This window comes from Quercus suber, unplaced genomic scaffold (genome assembly GCF_002906115.3).
Source record: "Quercus suber isolate HL8 unplaced genomic scaffold, Cork oak 2.0 scaffold_25, whole genome shotgun sequence".
Taxonomy (NCBI): Eukaryota; Viridiplantae; Streptophyta; class Magnoliopsida; order Fagales; family Fagaceae; genus Quercus; species Quercus suber.
The window spans coordinates 961526-981652 of NW_027069490.1; the positions used below are offsets into that span (position 1 = coordinate 961526).

Here is a 20127-nt window from a genome sequence, read left to right on the forward strand (position 1 = left end):
ACATGGAAATCGAATCTCTAAGACTTGATTTATAAGCCAAAAAAAATTTAAGTCTAAGTCTCTCATGTACAAGCCTTTCCCAAAAATACCCAATTTTTTTTTTTTAAGAAATCCTAGAAACACAACAATCCCAGCACAATGAAAAACATTCATTATTTATTCAACAATGAAACAATTTTTCTGGGTTTTTCTATTTTGACTAAAAACTGAACTTGAAAACCCAAATCAGATTTTAGAGAGAAAGAATCGGAGGAGATTGCACGGTAAGCAGCAACATATGGCGGCGCAATTCGCCGCCGTTCCGCCTACCTCCTCCGTAATTCGCCGCCTCTCTTTCCCTTTCTCCGATAATAGTGGTTGCCCTCGATTAAACCTCGGCATTGCTTTCCTTTCTGTTCAATCGCACAGCCAACGACGATCCTTCTTATCAGACATGACCACCATAGCTGAAGCCCTTGCATCGTCGCCTACGGCCTCTCATCACCGCTATCGCGATGGTGGCTTCCTTCACCTTCATCTGTTATGATTGGTATCTCTCTCTTAAAGTATTTTGGATTTGGTGAACAACCCGGCAAGGTGAGGTGAGCTCTCTCTCCTATTTGATTTGGGTCTCTAGATTCTTTCTCTTCAATCTAATCTAGGTCTCCTTGGATTCTTTCTCTCTCTGATCTGATTTGGATTTTCAAGTTCAGTTTTTAGTCAAAATAGAAAAACCTAGAAAAAATTGTTTCATTGATGAATAAATAGCAACTGTGTTTCATTGTGCTGGGATTGTTGTATTTTGTGGATTTCTTAAATTTTTTTTTTTTGGGTATTTCTGGGAATGGCTTGTACATGACTTAGACTTAATTTTTTTTTGGCTTATAAATTGAGTCTTAGAGACTCAATTTCCAGGTGAACGCCACGTGGAAGAAACGTCAAATCAGACATGATCAGAACATTGAAACCCAGTCTTTGAAACTCGATTTATAAGCCCTAAATCGAGTCTTTCAAACTCAAGATGTTAGTAAAAAATATAGTTTTGTAATAGTGCCTACTAATTATATTGTTTGGCTACCAGGGTTAATTCCCAATTTTGACCCAAACTTGGCCAATGGCATTGAATAACATATTATGAGACAATCTTATTGGACATCTTTCTCACAACATGTGGGATCACACATGTTTTGAGGGATACATTTTCTTTTTCTCATGTATTCTCATTCTTTGTTTTTCACCTAGTCACCATATTGTGATTAACTCGTTGGCAGAGGACTCCTCACCATATTTTTTGATCCAACTCCTCACCATATTATTATAATACAATGTTAACCCATTTTCGTGTTTGGGTCGTTAAAAATGGCCTTTTGATATTTTTAAGTTTTAACAATTCCAATGCTGATTCTCTTTTAGAGAGTGCATTTGAGAAGCGAGCGTCTATAATTATACTGTTTAGTAAGCATCTGCATTTATTCCAATGCAGATGCTCTTAATAAAGTGTTATTCTCTGCCAAATACCACGGTAAAGTGATGCAATTGAAAATGGGGTATTTCTACAACGAAAATACACAATGATGAAACTCACCTAAATCTAATTATGAGAGTGATCAATGATCATAGAGACGGGAATTGGGTTTGTAAGTGCAATTCATCTAGGAACACTTGTCTAAACTAAAAACTATATATTTATTAAAACGCAAATTTTTATAGCAAAGCCGTCTTAGCTCAGTGGTAGAGCGCGTGGCTTTTAACCACGTGGTCGTGGGTTCGATCCCCACAGACGGCGTTTTCATTTATTTATAGATTATAATTATCATATTTGGATGTAGTAATTTCATTTTATTTTTTGTTTTGGATTTTTTTAGTAGCAACAATCCCTTCGTCCTTCCCACAACTTTGATCCATATGCATCAAACCATCAAAAAGAGTAGTCAATCAACAACTCCCAGCTCTAACTGCGGCTAGCAGTTTTGGAGTTGGTGTGTTGTTGTATGTTTATGTGTTATTAAAAAAAAAAAAAAAAAAAAACTGTGTGTGAACTTTGTCTAACGTTCTCATTTATTTATAATTATCATTTTTAGATGTAGTAATTTCTTTTTCTTTTTCGTTTTGGATTTAAAAAAATTTAAAATTTAAAATTGGTATTGATCTATAATAATAATAATAATCAATTGGCAATGAAAAAAAAAAGTAATATTTCTTGCATTGCAAAGTAGCAACAATCCCTTCGTCCTTCCCACAGCTTTGATCTAAATGCCTATGCATCAAACCATCAAAAAGAGTAGTCAATCAACAGCTCCCAACTCTAATTGCCGCTAACAGATTTGGAGTTGGTGTGTTGTATGTTTGTGTGTTAATGAAAAAAAAAAAAAAAAAAAAAAAAAAAAACCTGTGTGTAGGCTTTGTCCTACATTGCCTAATTTGCTTGGTGTGCATGGGTATATCAATAGTTCCGTGACTCGAACTGCTTTTAGCAATTTTGGAGTTGGCGTGTTGTTGTATGTTTGTGTGTTATATAAAAAGGGAAAAGAGTAGTCAAACTCAAAACTCAAAACTCAAAAAGTATTCAAATGGCAACAATAAAGCTTTACAACCTTTCCAGTATTATTCCATTTCAACGTACGGTTCAGTTCAGTCGGCACAACTCAATACAAGACCTATAGCTAGACAATAGCAAATTTTCCTTTTTTTTTTTTTTTTTTGGGCTAAGTATTGAAGAACATAATATACATAAGTTCTGAAGGTATTGATCTCTTGTTTTCTATTTTTTTTTTTCCTCTCTTTTTTTGGCTAAGTATTGAAGAACATAATATACATAAGTTTTGAAGGTAACACTTGATCTCCTAGTATTGTTTTTTAAGTGTAAACCATTAAAAGTTTTTGAAAATTAAGTTAATAAACAGTGAATTGTACGTAAGATGATGAGAACCACGCCCATATGTTCACATAAAACAATAATACAACGAATCTTAAAATGCATCTCAGCCATGTTATAAAACACATTCATTTTAATTATTGTTTCCTAATTAATGTTCTAAGTAAGACCCAAACATAGTTCGAACATGAATGATTCACAATCACATTAATTAGTGAAATGAAAGCTTTTTGTTTTTAATTAATAATAAATAAGGTAAGTTAGGATTGGAAATCTATAATGTCTTGCTCCATGATCATGTTTTACCATCGGATTAAGATATTAAATTGTTTCTTTTTGGTGTAGGCGATATTCAAACACATACGTCTTATTTGATGGTAAAATACTTTAGCAGTTGTGTTATTAACTTGAACCAACCAAACTTTATGCAATTTGAACTAGAAGATTAGGTACCCAAATTAAAATAAAAGTTAATTTATAACACTCATTAAGTAAGCGGTGACGAAAGAGATTAGATCACTCAAAAAAGCAAAGCAAAGCAAAGCAACTATTTATTTACTTTTCATAAAGTGATAAAGATAGATATGCCGAAATAAATGTAAAGTACTTAACTCGTTAGTATTGTTTTGAAACATCAATTGGTTTCTTTTTGGTGTGGGCAATACTTGAACACAAATTTTTGATTCAATACCAAGAAAACTTCAGCAATTGAATTAACTTGAACCAACCAAACCAATGAATTTTGAACTAATTAAAGATCAGGCACCCATTTTTTTTTTAATAAAAAAAATTAACGTGTAAAATGTATTTCGACCTAAAAGATCATACACCGAAATTTTCTTATATATATACACACACACACACACCCAAAAAAAAAAAAAAGTTAACTTGTAATGCTCATCAATTAAGTAAAGATGCAAAAAAAAAAAAAAAAAAAAAAAAAAAAACACTACTCAATTCAGTGGTGGCTCCAAGAATTTTGTTCAGGGTATTTCTTAGGAAGCATAAATTAGACAATTTTATTTCTTTTTAGCCTTTAGGTAATTAGGTTTGATTCAATGTTATTAATTCCATTCCGTTCTAGCCGGAAAATATCATGTCGGTAAACAAACTTGAACAGTAACCCACCCTATTCCACTTCGGAAAAAATTTCGAGTCATTTCGGTTTATTTCAGGTGTTTCGGTAAATACCGACCGAAATTCAAGATTCAGCCGGCATGAAGTTTGTGCTTAAAAAAATTTGTTCTTAAAACTAAAACAAATTTGCATTCTGTAAAGCAAAAAACCTCAAAAGGAAAAAAAATGAAAAGAAAAGAAATGAACAAAGGTACTTGTACAGCTAAAAAAAATCTTATTGAGAAATTTGAGACTCAAAACTTGAGAGGAGGTACTGTCGCACTAGTACTAGTAGAAGACACAGAAGTTACGATTAAGGAGGAAGGCAAAACGTAAATGTAAAAGTGTAGATGAAGATGTGATAAAATTTAAAAGTATGAAGTGTAAAAATTGAGAAGATAGAAGATGTGTGTGATTAAGAATAAACAAGAACAAAAATTAAAAATGAGAAGTAAGTAATATATGTTTGGTGAGGAAAAATAATACTGTAATAAAAAATAATAAAAGGTTGAAAATTGTGTTATATTGAGCAGTGTGCTTAGTTGAAGGAATCAAGTCACTACCCAGCTTATGGTAGTTTTATTATAATTTTTTTTTTAGATTTTAGTCCAATTTTTTTTTTTTTTGAATTTTTTCTTTATGCTTGAAAGACCTCAATATATTGTTAAGTTGCTCAAATTATAGATCAAAATTCGATTTTATTAATATAAAAAAAATTTAGGGCGGTTCCAAAATTTTTTTTAAAGGTAAATAAATATAAAATTTTAAGTTATTATATATAAATCCGCCATGGACTCAAGTCTCAACAAAGCAATTGTTTATTTACTTTAGTTAAAGTGAAAAAGTTAGATATGATAGAAGTGGTTGCCATGCACATGCAAATGCAGGGCATTCTGGCCTTTTGCCCTTAATTTTAAAAAAATTTAGCAATATGCCCCTGTTTTGAAACTATATAGGTTCGTGCCCCTATTTCGATACTCGATGACCTTAAAATCGAGTTACTTAAAGTACTCGATTGGTTTAAAATTGAGTTATGCCTGATCAAACTTAAAAAAAAAAAAAAAAAAAAAAAAAAATTGCATGAAACTCGATTAAATGGAAATCGAGTTCCAAAACGCCACTATAGGGCTTAAAAACGCCACTATAGGTATAAAAAAATGCCGCTATAGGGCCACGGAACGTGGTATTCAGACTTTAAAATAAAATTTTCCAGAAAAACGCTACTATAGGTATTAAAAACGCCGCTATAGGGCCACTGTGCAGAGTTATAAAAAAATTTCCAGAAAAACGCTACTATAGGTATTAAAAAACGCCGCTATAGGGCCTCAGATTTAAAAAAATTTTCCCAGAAAAACGCCACCATAGGGCTAAAAAACGTCACTATAGGGATTAAAAAACGCCACTATAGGGATTAAAAAACGCCACTATAGGACCCCTGAACTTTGTATCTTATAAAAATTTACATGAAACTCGATTTCCTAGAGCTTCGAGTTCTATGTAATTTTTTTTTTTTTTTTTTTTTTTTGAGTTTGATCGGGCATAACTCGATTTTAAACCAATCGAGTTTCGCGTTGAAACTCGATTTTATGGTAATCGAGTATCGAAACAGGGGCACGAACCTATATAGTTTCAAAACAAGGGCATATTGCTAAATTTTTTTAAAATTAAGGGCAAAAGGCCAGAATGTCCTGCAAATGCATGCAAAGTTTTTGACCGAATATATTTTTTGTTAAAAATTAAATCTCTTCACTTGAATAAAGCCAATTGATCAGCCCTTGCAGCGCTTCTTTAATTTTAGCTTAGGCATGTACACAATCACCCGCCACATGCAGCAAAAATTGCGTAGGCCTAGGCTAGCTATGATCTAGGACCCCTTATGAGAAGAAAATCTATCCTATTTATCATGCATGTATTCACTCTCTCACATGGGGTAGGTCCCATAAATGTGGGGTCTATTTCCATGTGAGGGGTGAATATATGTATTGAATATATGCAATTTTTCCCCTCTACTTTTAATTAGAATAGTAATGCTAAGGATATTGCTAATTTTACCATATGGATCACTAAAACACATATCAAACACTAATTAACTTATTAAGTAGTTGAACTAATCACATATATTGTCACATTAATTTATAAATTTTATGTAGTAAAATTTGTAGTGCGTTTAGTATTTTCTTTTAAAAAGAACCAAAAAAATTTATTAATGCTAGAATTACTACAAATTTTATTACATAGGCCTTTCAAATTGTTGTGTAACCAATTATAAAAAGTAATTCGAATATTAAAATATTATCTTGTTGAAATGCCAATAATCGCATTCTTTTCCACCGTTGGATTATATGTTCTTTATATTTTTAACATGTATAACAATATTCATGTCAATAAGTTGTTATTTACCATTTAATCCATAAAATCATATTCTATTCATTATTTTAAACGACAAAAATATGAATTTAAACAATTGATATTTAATCATTTTGAAATTTTGCAAGCATGGAGAATACATGAAGATAATGTAATCTAATATTGGATTGGTTAAAATCTGCATTTAATTAAAAATATTGAGTGGTATAATACTTTTTAAAACATGTGTAACTTCAACAACCCAACCTTTATAATAACAATAATAATCGACACCCAACCAAGTCACCAATAATTAAATGAAAAATGCTAAAGTTACTACAAATTTTGCTACATAATACTTGCAACTTAATTGACAAGAGTAGACTAACAATATAATAAAAGAATGGTTAAATTAATTTATTCTAATTTGTGACATGTCAAATTGTAAGGTCAATGTAATAAAATTTATAGTATCTCTGGTACCAATTTAATGCTTTAATCGATAGAAAAAAGTAGGAATAATGAATTTTAATTTTTTTTAAATTTATAAAAAAAACATTAACTAAATTGATGGTTGATAAATGAATATCATTTTACGTGATATTTAAATACACAAATCAAGGTTTTCAGACCCGGACCGTTCATTGAACCGTAAAAGGGAGAGGTTAAGGTTTTTGAGGTTGAACCGAGGTTGAACCGGGGTCGAACCGTGATGACGTCATAATTAATTTAGTAATTAATTAAGCCTAAATATAGGTATTAAATTTATAAAATTAGCAAAATTGACTAATATATCTATATATGTAAAGGAAATTTAATGATTTTCAAGCATATATTAATAATTAAATAAGAAAGTTAATAAAATAAAATAATACCATGAAACATTAAAATTTATGATTAATTTTTGAAGTAAAGTTGAATATCTTTGAAGGATTTTAATTATAATTTTTTTTATTCCTTGTAAGAGATGGATATTTAATTAAGTATAATAAAATTATGTTTAAATTGTTTTTATTAAAAAAAAACATGTCAAAGGGTTGGACGCGCACGGTTCTTAGACTCTTGTACGGTCCAATGGTTTAAGGGGTTCCGGAATTGCACATATGAATTTCTTATTTTTAAAAACGGTTTAAAAAATTCAAGGTTTTCATGGTCCGACCTCCGTCGGTCCGGTTTGAGAACTTGCACAAATACCTTCTTCTTCTGAAAAAAAAAAAGAAAAAAGAAAAGAAAAAAAGCCTATTTAACGTTTTTATCTAAGGCTCAAATGGTATTGGGCCAGCCCTACTCCAAAAGAATCTATTTTATACTCCTCTTACCTTCTTTTTCATAAGGAAATTATTACCTTTTGTTTCATAAGGAAATTATGTGGAATATAATTTTTGTTTTGAGTAGTGTTTGACCTATTAGAGGTTCTGTAATTTATTATAATTTTTTTACTGTTCACCACCTTTGCTTTTTTCCTTTGATAAAGGGGAATTCTAAGCTTCACAAAGTTTCCTTATTTGTGGAAGCCATTTTAGAAAGAAAAAAAAGTAGCCGTTGGTGGCTTTCCAAGAATAAAACCATAAGCATATCTCTATGAATTCAGCTATAAGCTTGTCACCATTATATAAATATATAGAAACCAAATCTCTTCTTCAGAATAATTAGAAGTATTGAAAGAAAATCTTTGAGAAGATTCTCGAAAATCTGACAATGTCCAATTCAACTAGATGTGCAGCTTGCAAATCTTTGAGAAGGAGATGCTCTAAAGATTGTGTTCTTGCACCATATTTTCCACCAACCAATCCACAAAGATTTGCTTGTGTTCACAAAATCTTTGGTGCTAGCAACACTACCAAAATGCTAGAGGTATGACAATATATAAGTATATATATATACATACACACACACATACATACATGTTACTAAAAATATATTTTTCATTTATTAAGTAGTTAATAAAAAGGTATTATATAGATATTATTTCATACGCATATATATTGGAGGGATTAATATTTCAGCTTGTCGTTCACTGAAAAGCTTTCTATCTTATGAAATAATCACATAGATGGTGTTAATAATATCTTTAAGATGTTTCTTAATGGATTCTTTCTCTAATGCATCTTTGATGGGAAAATATAGCCAAAGAAGATAACAAATGACACTGATTTAGTTTTTATTTATAGAAGTAATTACGTACTCTAGGTTTTCTTTAATCATTGGTGTTTTTTTTTTTTTTTTCAGTATATTAGTAGGTAAATTTTTTTTACCCATTGTCTAAATACAAAGTACATTACAGAATCGACATTCATGACTAAGAGCAAAAACCTACTATAATAATAATGCAAAGATGATATGTTCTGTGTTATTATCAACTATTGTTAGTAGTGTTGTTCTTCAGTTCTTACTTAATGGGGAGAAGGTTCAACACATACACATGAATAAGACAATCACTTATATAATAAATACGAATGTTGAACATGTTTTACTTTCCTCTTTTTTCCTATCATTGTAAGCTTTGAGTTCCTCATTTTATGTTAATATCAAATTTGTTTGATACCATTTCCTCCTAAATTTGTTAATATTTAAATACATGTCAATTTCCATCTTTAACCAAATCTTCATTATTATTTTAGAATTAAGTTATTTGAGCAACTAATTTAATATTTAACTCTACTCCCAATGGAATTGTTTTTATTATTCTTGTAGCCGTTTGATATTTTCCATATATATACTCTTTGTCAACTTTTAACAAGTGTAATTTTAATACCTGTCACAACAAAGCATGAGAGCACCATCATTTGAAATAGATTCTTTGTCAAATTAATTGCCTGAGTAATTATGATTTTCATTTGACCAAAAAAAAAAAAAAACCCAAAATTATTTTACTTTGAAATTGATTAGTAGTACATTTTTAACTAAGCTAATTATATTTATTACTTCAAAATTTATTCCCTTATAGCTGTTCATCTCTCTAGTTTATTTACCCAAAACAAAAAACAAAAAACAAAACTAAAAAAAAAAAAAGAAGAAGAAAGAAAGCTGGTTTCAATTTTTTTTTTCATCATTTGGCATTGCAGCAACTTCCACTGCATTTACGAGCTGTGGCAGTGGATTGCATGTCTTTCGAAGCAAGTTCACGTGTGGAAGACCCAGTCTATGGAAGTGTTCGGATAATCTCTCAACTCCAAGAACAAATAATTGAGGCTCAGTCTGAGCTAGTGAAGACAAAAGGTGAAATAGCCTTTCATAATGCACAACAACAACAACAAATGCAGCAGCTGCAAATGATTCATGCTATTGCCCAAGAAGGTGAAGATCAGCCCTCATGGCTCAGTTCAAGTCAACAAGATCTTTTCCCCAACATAAATCAACAGCAACTTGAAGACTACAACTATTCCAATACTTTTTGTGGCTTTGAATTTTGAGCAAATTATAAATTTAGTTTATCAACGTGTGAAGTTAAGAATATTACAGACAATTTAAATATTCGTATATTATGTCATTGAGGTGGTAGTAATTAATCACTTAAACTCTCTCTCTTGTATTTTTTGTTTTCTTCTTAGCTTTTGAGGTATTTGAAAATACTTAACTAGTTGCATTCAATTACCAACTATCTTATAGTATATTAACAAAAAAATAAAAGGAATATTTACATCAATCTACATGTTTCTTAGGATAATGCCAATAATTATGAAGTGCACAAAACTAATAATACAAAAAGAGTAAGTTCAAGTTGAACTTTTTATATTTTCCATAAGAAAGTTTCTAGAAAGATTCCAAAATCTTTATTCTTTTCATAGAATAAGAAATTATTTATGTTCCCATAGCTAGAGCAAAGTGGTCTCCTTTCCATTTATAGTAAGTAACAAGTAACAACAACAACAAAAATTCGGCTCCCTTTCTCTTTTTGCAAAAATTATTTTATTAGTTTATTTCCATAAGAGTACAATATTACTATTACAAATAATTAGATACATTTTTAAAATAAAACTTCCTTTTAAAATTAGAAATCACTCTACTAATAGTATTAATAATTTATCTTTTCTAAATTAGATAATATCTTTTCTTTTCTTTTTATTAATTGTACTTAAGAGAAATTACACTTTACCACCCTAAACTATACAACATATTACACTTTGCACCATAAATTTTTTGAGTGTACGTTTTGCACCCTAAACTATGACCCTTGTTACACTTTACACTTCGATGTTAAATTTAGTGTTAACTTGGATGGAAATTCAAAGTTTAGAGTGTAAAGTGTAATAAGGAATATAGTTTAGGGTAGTAAAATGTCATTTTTCACTTGTTTTTAGTGGATTGAGAAGATGGACAATAAGGTCTTTTCATATAGTGTTATACTTTTCCATCTAAGTTAACAAGTTAACACTAAACTTAATGTCGAAGTGCAAAGTGTAACAAAATTCATAGTTTAGGGTGCAAAACGTGCATTCAAAAAATTTAGGATGCAAAATATAACATTGGGTATAGTTTAAAGTGATAAAGTATAATTTTCCTTTGTATCGTCTTCATAAATCTTTCCTTCGTACTCTCTGTCAAGTGAATTTTGAAGGAGCAGTTTTCTCAAACCAAGGTTCAGATGGTATAGGCAACAATGCTATTGCAGTGTTGAGTTGCCTAGTGTATCATTGAAATTCACTGAACTTATAAACCAATGAGTTTCCCATGAATATATTACGTAAGTTAAAAAAAAAAAATTTACATCATTATTTTTTATATTTAGAATCATTTAAAGAATTCTTCTTATATTTTTTGTTCTCATTTTTAGATTTTTTTAATAGTTAATATATATATATATATATAATTAAATGTGACTATATTTATCTAAAATCACATATCATGTGCACAATGATTTCTTCTAAAAAAAAATGTGCACAATGATTAGTAAGCCACGTGAATATTATATAAATACTTTTTCAACAATTTGTTGACAACAAATTAGTCCAAGACTGTGATTAAATAAAATCTAAATCAGATATATTATCAAGACAATTGAACGCTAGATGGAATAACAAAAAAAAAAAAAAAGGAATTAAATTTAGACTTTATTACATTTTGTACAATATTAATGAGTAATGAGTAATGACAATCAATTTTACTTCTTTTTTTTTTTTTTTTTTTTTTTTTTTTTTTTTTTTTTTTTTTTCAGCCTTGTGCAAAAACATTTATCTATATAATCATATAAGAATCTATTTTTTTTATTGGAAAAAAAATATTATTTTGATCTCTACATTTTTTGTTCTTACCACTAACTCATTAAAAAAGTTAAAAATAAAAAACAATTACAAAAAAAAAAAAAAAAAATCGTCATTTAAAAAAAATGATTATCTGGTATTTTTTGTTTGTTTGGTTTTTTCACTTTCTTGCTAACCAATTACACAATACATCCAAAACAAATTAATCTTTAATTCATTTTCTTTCCTTCTTGTGAATTTTCTTGGTAACCAAACACAATACACCCTTCTTATACATATAACAAATAACCCAGAAAAGCAACATCCATTTGTGTATTGAAACACATAGATCCAATGGTGTTGGTGATGTCTTTTTCTATTTTACACAATCACTTTTCAATACTCACATTAAATTATCTATTCTAAACGCAATTTCAATAAAATTTATAATATCCTTAACATTTTTTGAATTAAATTTGTTAGGACATATGTGATTCACTTGTTAGGAACATATGTCATTATTTTATATAGTTGGCTAATTCTTTGACAAAACGTACTTTACTTATAATTGGGTAGATCTAGGATGTATTTAATGTTAGGATTAGTGCCCTTAAATTCTATTGTATGATGCTATGTATGATATTAAGTTTGACATTGTGTATGACTTAATATTGTGTTTAATGAATTTGTTTTATTATTATCTGAAGTAATGGTAACATGAATATTTGGACATTATCATTTAGTCCATGAGATGCATAGTATGTGATTTATGTGAAAAGTCACAGAAGATATAAATCACAAGTTCTTTATAAACTCAGAATTATAGTTCGTAGTAGGTGATGAAATTGGGCATTTCATCTGCGAAGACTATAACATATCAATCACGATGATTTGTCTTGATTATAGAAGTGGAGACTTCTGGTTGATGTGTTAATATGTTTTAAGAGTTAAGATATATTGAACTGGACCGTTATGAGATTTATTATTTTCCTAACGACTTTCAATTGAATAATAAATCTCACGACTTGTATTTGCATGAACTCTTAATCCTGAGAGAATAATAGACCTGATCATGAGGTGTAGGTTGCTTTGATCAGGAGTGAGATCTATAGTAATGGTTAAAACCTCAGTATGTTGGGCAGCCACATTTAGTGTTAATGGAACATGTATTCTCAAGATGAAATTCATAGTCTTTTAACAGAGATATAAAGTATTCCCTTGAGATAAGTTTAATGAGTTTGTTATTCAGAGAGTTAGGCCTAACCACTTTAGTAAGACTAAAGTATATATTTATGAAATTGGATTTCATAAATATATAATGAATAACAGGATTAAACCAGGTACTTAAGGATTAAGATGTAGTAATTTACAAAGTGACAGTCTACATTAATAACTTTGTATTACTACGAATATTTTATGAAGATGTTGCATGTATAATAAAGTCTTGGGATATAATTTATAGATAAGGCCTAGAGTGCAACTATATTTATATAGTGGTATTAAATATAGTTAGTGGTAACTTTGGACTTGTCAAGAGTTGACAGAAAAGTTCAAAGCCCATTGGAGCTAGTGTCTTATTGGTCCCTTTTAGTCCCACTCCAAGCTACATACTTAAGCCCAATTGGAAAGGCCTAAAAGGTCAGCCTAATTAGATAATTGGTTAGATACAAAAAGGAAAACCGTACAGAATTTTCTGGGTAAAAAAAACAACATTGTAATGGTGTGGAAGTGAGTGTATGTCACTCTCTAATCATCCCTTTGTAACCAATTGAGAGTCCACACTTCTTGGGCATTAGTGGAATTGGAGTGAAGATTAAAAGTATTCTTAAGTGTTTCAATCTTCAGTTTGAAATTCATTGCTTCAAGATACACTCACTTGTTCTCTAATTTTGAAATTTACTTAACGCATATTATCAACTTCGAATGATGTAGATCCATTATTTTTCCACTACGTTCACATTTATTTCTATCATTTAATACTTTAAGAAATATGTTGTTTAAGTCTAGTATTAAAACCATGAAGATTAGACCAAAAAACAAGTGAAGAAAAGTTGTTCAATAAAGCTGGACAGATAGCTCGACACTTGTGGACAGATAGCTCGATAGCTTCTTGTCACCTCTCGACAGCTAGGCTATCTATTGAGCTCTTCAGTTGATTGTCATCGCAATCTCAACACCTTCTCGATAGTTGGTGGATTGATCAAGAAATCTCCTGTCTCCTCGATAGCTCCTCGATATCTGTATCTGTCAAAATTTAAATCTCGACACCTCCTCGACACCTCTTGATTGATTGAGGTTACGGGAATTCAGATTTTCAGATCTGATTTTCGGCCCATGCTAACATGTATGTGTAGGGTTTCTTTTTTCACAACCCTAGACCTATATAAGGCTTATTTTAGAGGCCGTCACATAAGAGAATACAAGGAGAACATATGCAAAAGTTGACCGATGCCTTGTTCTCTTTGAAAGAAGCTACTGAGTCTTTGTGCCTTAGGGTTTTGTAACCAAGTGCTTCTTGATCTTCATTGTTGATGAAGTGAAGAACTTTGTAGCCAACAATCTTCTTCAAGTTGGTGTGTTAGTCACGTATTGGGAGCTGTGCATCTTTAGTTAATCACGTACTGGGATCCATGCATTAAAGGGTGGCTTTCATATATTGAAGAGTTCAGAGATTTTGAAGTGGTAGAAGGTTTCTACTGTGAGTTCATCTACGGGGAATATAGAGTCTAAGGACAAAGGTTATGTACTAGATCTGAAACTTTTCTTTACTATAGTGGATTGCTTTTCGGGAAGGTTTCCTCTCAGGTTTTTTACTGTAAAATTAGTTTGTTTCATTGGTTTTCCTTGGTCATTATATCTTGTCTTATTTATTTTTCCGCTGCATGATTTTGACATGATATTGATATATATATATATATTTTTTGTTTTAACAAGTTTTATTCATAATAAATCTAATTAACAACTTGGGTTTAAAACTTGTTAATTCTATTAACTGAGATCTAAATTTCCCAACAAGTAGTATCAGAGTGGGTTCACTCTAATTTGGTTAATTTCCTTAATGTAATCCTTAACCCCCGTTGTCATGGATCATGGACAATCTCTTTTGATTGCTCATTTATTTGATAGAACTAATTATGTATACTGGAAAGTTCATATGAAAGTTTTTTTGTAGGCTCTAGGTGAACAGGTATGGCAAGCTATTGAAGTTGGTTGGATTAAGTCAAAGGAAGTGCCGATGGATTGGGATGATGCAACAATCATAGCGGCAAATTTCAACAGTAGGGCCTTGAATGTTTTATTTTGTGGAGTGACCAATGAGGAATTCAAGAAAATATCATCCACAGAAGTTGCCAAGAAAGCATGGACTATTCTTAAGACCACCTATGAAGGTACCAAGGCAGTAAAGACTGTGAAGCTTCAAAGACTCACTATGAATTTTGAAGAAATAAGGATGGAAGAGGATGAGACCTTTGATGAGTTCAATGCTAAAATCAAGGATATTATGAATTCTGCTTTCAATTTTGGAGAATTTATAGTGGAATCCAAAATTGTTAGGAAAATCCTTACGTCCTTACCTGAAAGATTCCATGCCATTGAAGAAGCAAAGGACATTGATCAAATTCCTTTGACTAAGCTTGTAGAGAACTTTCAAACCTATGAGATGGGATTGTGTTTAATGGGAAAAGGTGGAAAGAGTAGAAACTTGGCTCTCAAGGGTATAGAGGAAGAGATTGAGGACTCTAAAGATGAAGATGAAAGTAAAGATAAGGATGAGGATCTAATCTTCATAACTGATGAGATTATCAAGCTTTTTCAATTTAGGAAAAAGGATAAGGGCAAATCTCCTAGGAAATCTAAATCCTCTAAGAAGGGCAAGAATGAGAAACCCCTTATTTAATGCCATGAGTGCAAATGTTTTGGTCATATGAAGATAGAGTGTCCAAACTACCTCATTAAGGAAAAGACGAAAGAGTCAAAAGATAAAGGGTTGGTTGCTACTTGGAGTGGTACTGAGAATGACTCTTTTGATGAGTATGTGGATGAATGTTGTCATGTTATGGCCTTTGTTGCCTCAACTGATAAGGTGATTATGGAGAATGCTAGTGACAGTGAGGATTCTTCTGATGATAAAGTACCCAAGAAGTTGACCCTTTAGGAAGCCTATAATAAGTTATGCACTGAATTCATAAAATTTGAAAAGACTTCTCATCTTTGTAGAAAAGAGCTTAATGAGGTAAAAACTGAAAAAAAAAACTAATCTATTAATTAAACTAAATGAGACTACAAGGTTAGTTGAGACTCTTATTATGGAGAACACCTCATTAGAAGAGAAGGTCAAGAATTTTGAGGTTGAACTTAGTCAAACTAGAACTCAAATAGAGAGAATGTCTAGTGCAAAGCTTGATGAGGTATTGAGTGCTCAAAAGCCTAGTTCTGATAAGACTGGTTTAGGATATGTTGTTTTCTCCGGCCCCTTCTCTTCCATGGCTTTTGGATCAAGGACTGTCTTTGTGCCCCAATTTGAGAAAGGTGATAAAAGTATGAAATCCAAAACTGATTTGTCTAATTTTAAATCCTTTATTAGACCTTATGTTTGTCACCATTATGGTGTTTTTAGACACATTCGTCCTAATTGCTTTAAGTTGTATCCTTATAAGCAATTGTCCAAATGGTCACAGGTTTCTTCTCAAGGACCTACACCATTATTTGGAGAGTTACTAAAAGTTTTGAGCTTTTTAACTCAATTTAAGGAGAATTCTAATTCTTCTATGTCCTTTAGTAGATATATTAGTACATGTGCCTTTTCATTTTCACGGCCAAAGACTTGTGCTATGTGGGTGAGAAAGGGGCCTAAGACTTAATTGTTTTTTCTGTTTGTCCTCTGCCTTAATTCTTTCTATCTAAAGAAGGACTCTCTTTGCTTAATTTCTTATCTGCTTTGGAATCATGCCTTCATGCATATGCATCTTTCTTTCTGCTTTCAAGTTGTTTGTTTGTTTTTGTTTGGTTATTTAGTTTTTATTTTGTTTTGTTTTCAAAATAAAAATAAAAAGGAAAAATTAGAAAAATGCAAAAACAGTGTGTGTTTTGTGTACATTGGTACTTGTGTACCTTGGATGGCCATTGAAATAAAGTTTTCTAAACTTTGTATCTTTTGTAACTTAGATGAGCATCATTATGTACAACTAAGCCAGCGAGCGTTGTGGCTCGTGTTTGTGATGAGTAAGGTTAAGTGATCTCTTGTACTTAACACTCATATAACTCTTTTTTACGGGAAGAACTAGAAAATCCTAAGAAAAATGCATAAATAACCATTTCACCACTGTTGCTTGCTAATCATAAATGACATCTGTATGCTTCGGCATAGTAAAAGTGTGATGTCAATGACATTTGTGTACTCTGGCATAGCAAAATTAGAATGTCAAATGCTTAATATCATTGAGTGTTTCTTTTCTCTCTCTTATATGCCCATGCAAAATATGCTTATTAAAAAGGAAAAATATGCAAAGAAAAATAAAAAGCAAAAAATCAAAATGCTTTATATATGATTGCCAGCGTGTATTCTAAGAGATGTGGGAGTTATAGGATGTACCTCGAAGGTGATAGTTATCATCAAATAGTTATGACTGTGTGTGAGTTAAAGTGATTTTCTCATATCTCAAATTGTCATAACATGTATACACTTATGCAATCTTGCAATGTTTTTCATACACAACATGCAATATTCTTTGCTACTCTTGATACATGTGCAGATACAATGTGATTTGGCCATCACAAGATTTACATGTGTTCATGTATGCTCATTAAACTGTCTTAACTTGTTTTTAAAATATAAAATTGATTAGACTTGTTTAGTGTGTGTGTGTTTTGGGATCTATGTGCTTAAAATTTTTTTATTGTTAAGAGATGTGTTTTTCACATATTTTGTATCTTTCTATTATCTTGTCATCCATAGCATCTTGTTTTATTACATTCAAGGATTTATATGGATATGTGGGGGAAGAAATACATGCCTCTATAAGGGGAAGAAATACATGCCTCTGCAAGGGGGAGTTGTGTTTCATCTTATTAGGGGAAGTGTTTATCTCCTTCTTGTTGTGGGAGCTTCTTTTAGCTTCTTCTTCTTGTACACTGGTCTTATGACCATTATTGACGCACATTGTACTTATCTTTGAGATATATATATATATATGTGTGTGTGTGTGTGTGTGTGTGTGTGTGTGTGTGTGTGTGAGTGTGTGTGTGTGTTGATGTATGTCTTCTTCACATATCTATACATGTGTTGTTTCTTTTCTCTCTTTATACACATGTTTCTTTACTTGTATGCAATCTATTATTTCTGTTTTACACTAAGATGCGTTGATGAGTTTTGTTTAAAGTATTTCAGAAATACAGGTTGTCAAAGTCTACTTATCATTAACTCTCTTCTTACAAAATTTTTCAAGAGTTTGTGTTAGGATAGATTTTATTGTAGTCAACAAGTGAGTATGAATTGAGTGATTTATGACTTCTCTCATATGTTCATTTGTTTGTTGTGGTTTTGTCATGGATTGCCAAAGGGGGAGATTGTTAGGATATATGTGATTCACTTGTTAAGAACATATGTCACTATTTTATGTAGTTGACTAATTCTTTGACAAAATGCACTTTACTTGTAACTGGGTAAATCTAGGATGTATTTAATTCTTCAAGAAATATATTATTCAAGTCTAGTATTAAAGCCATGAAGATTGGACCAAGAAACAAGTAAAGAAAAGTTGTTCAATAAAGCTGGACAAATAGCTTGACACCTGCGGACACATAGCTCAATAGCTTCTCGACACCTCTCGCTAGCTAAGCTATCTATTGAGCTCTTCAGTTGATTGTTATCGCAATCTCGATAGCTGGTGGATTGATCGAGAAATCTCCTGTCTCCTCGATAGCTCCTCGATAGCTTCTCGATAGCTGTATCTGTCAAAGTTTAAAGCTTGACACCTCCTCGACACCTCTCGATCGATCAAGGTTATGAGAATTTAGATTTTCAGATCTGATTTTCGGCCCATGTTAACATGTATGTGTAAATTTTATTTTCTTACAATCCTAAACCTATATAAACTTATTTTAGAGGTCGTCACATAAGAGAATACAAGGAGAACGTATGCAAAAGGTGACTGATGCCTTATTCTCTCTGAAAAAAGCTAATGCGTCTTTCCGCCTTAGGGTTTTATAACCAAATGCTTCTTGATCTTCATTATTGATGAAGTGAAGAACTTTGCAGCAAACAATCTTCTTCAAGTTGGTGTGTTAGTTACGTACTGAGAGCCGTGCATCTTTAGTTAGTCACGTACTGTGATCCATGCATTAAAGGATGGTGTACATATATTGAAGAGTTCAGAGGTTCTGAAGTGGTAGAAGGTTTTTACTGTGAGTTCATCTACAGGGATTGTAGAGTCTAGGAATAAAGGTTTTGTACTAGATCTGAAACTTCTCTTTATTGTAGTGGATTACTTTTTGGGAAGGTTTCCTCCCAAGTTTTTTTTACTGTGAAACTAGTTTGTTAACTGATTTTCCTAGGTTATCATATCTTCTCTTATTTATTTTTCTGCTGCATGATTTTGACATGATATTGAAGTTTGTTTGTTTTAACAAGTTTTATTCATAATAAATATAATTAACAATTTGGGTTTAAAACTTGTTAATTCTATCAATCGAGATCTAAATTCCCCAACAAAATTCAATATAACTATTATTAATGCACTACAAGAAAAACGAGCTATTGCGGCAGGTGCAAAAACTGCTGCTATATGTCGCCTATTGTGGCGCGTTTTTGGCCCGCCACTATACACGAGATCTATTGTGGCATTTTTTGTGACTGCCGCTATAGGTAGGGTTTTTTTTTTTGCGGCATCCTATAGTGGCAGGACATAAAACTGCCGTAATAGGCCTGTTTTAGCGGTGGTAATTAAGATATAGGGGCGCTCCAAATACCCCGCCACAATAAATATATCATTTTGAGCAAATGCTATAGCAGCAGTAGAGAAAAATGCCATAATATGCGAGATGTAGCGTCGTTTGTATGACCACCATAAATAGGGATCCTTTTTGTGGTGCCTTTTCTTAGTTATAGCGGCGGGTTGGACCGCCGCAATAGACCTTTAAATTTCCCAGCCCCAAAATTTCCCTCTATTTTTTTTCACCTTCCCACTTAAAGATGAAATGATAAATTACACCCGATTGGCAAGAAAATTGACATGCATGTTAAGAACATATAGAACATGTAATCCAATAGTTGGATTTTCAAAATATGAATTCAATAATAAGTTATTGATTGGTGTAACATTTTTTAGAGTTACATCAAGTGTAACTTGAACCCAACCCTATATTTCTTAATTCAATGTGAATTTTGACAAATCTACCGTTAGATTACATTATCTTCATTTATTTTTTATGCTTACAAAATTTCAAGGTGATCAAAGATTAATAACCATGTCATCAATCAATTGTTTAAATTCAAGTTTTTGTAGTTTAAAATAACGCATAAAAGACGAGTTAAAGATCAAATTGTAAATTACTCCCGATTGGCATGAAAATTGGTATACACGTTAAGAACATATAGAATGTGTCATCCAATGGTTGGATTTTCAAAATATG

At 31.3% G+C, this 20127-nt stretch overlaps 1 protein-coding gene, 1 non-coding gene and 1 pseudogene across 2 annotated transcripts; all 3 read left to right on the forward strand.

Moving 5' to 3' along the window:
• The first annotated feature begins 1693 nt into the window (after positions 1-1693).
• TRNAK-UUU (transfer RNA lysine (anticodon UUU)) lies at positions 1694-1765 on the forward strand. The gene has a single exon. It is a non-coding gene; the product is annotated as a tRNA-Lys (tRNA).
• A 6249-nt stretch (positions 1766-8014) lies between these two features.
• On the forward strand, positions 8015-9729 carry LOC112004483 (LOB domain-containing protein 24). Its single transcript, XM_024036740.1, has 2 exons — positions 8015-8170; positions 9382-9729. The coding sequence occupies exons 1-2, from the start codon at positions 8015-8017 to the stop codon at positions 9727-9729; spliced, it is 504 nt and encodes a 167-aa protein (XP_023892508.1).
• Positions 9730-15803: 6074 nt separating this feature from the next.
• Positions 15804-20127, forward strand: part of LOC136064961 (protein MANNAN SYNTHESIS-RELATED 1-like) — a 110308-nt pseudogene continuing 105984 nt past the window's right edge.

Bases quoted from the DNA above. Each gene is read 5' to 3' on its own strand.
- LOC112004483 (XM_024036740.1), top strand. From the start codon at position 8,015: ATGTCCAATTCAACTAGATGTGCAGCTTGCAAATCTTTGAGAAGGAGA. The intron at 8,171-9,381 runs GTATGACAATAT...TTGGCATTGCAG, and splicing joins ACACTACCAAAATGCTAGAG to CAACTTCCACTGCATTTACG.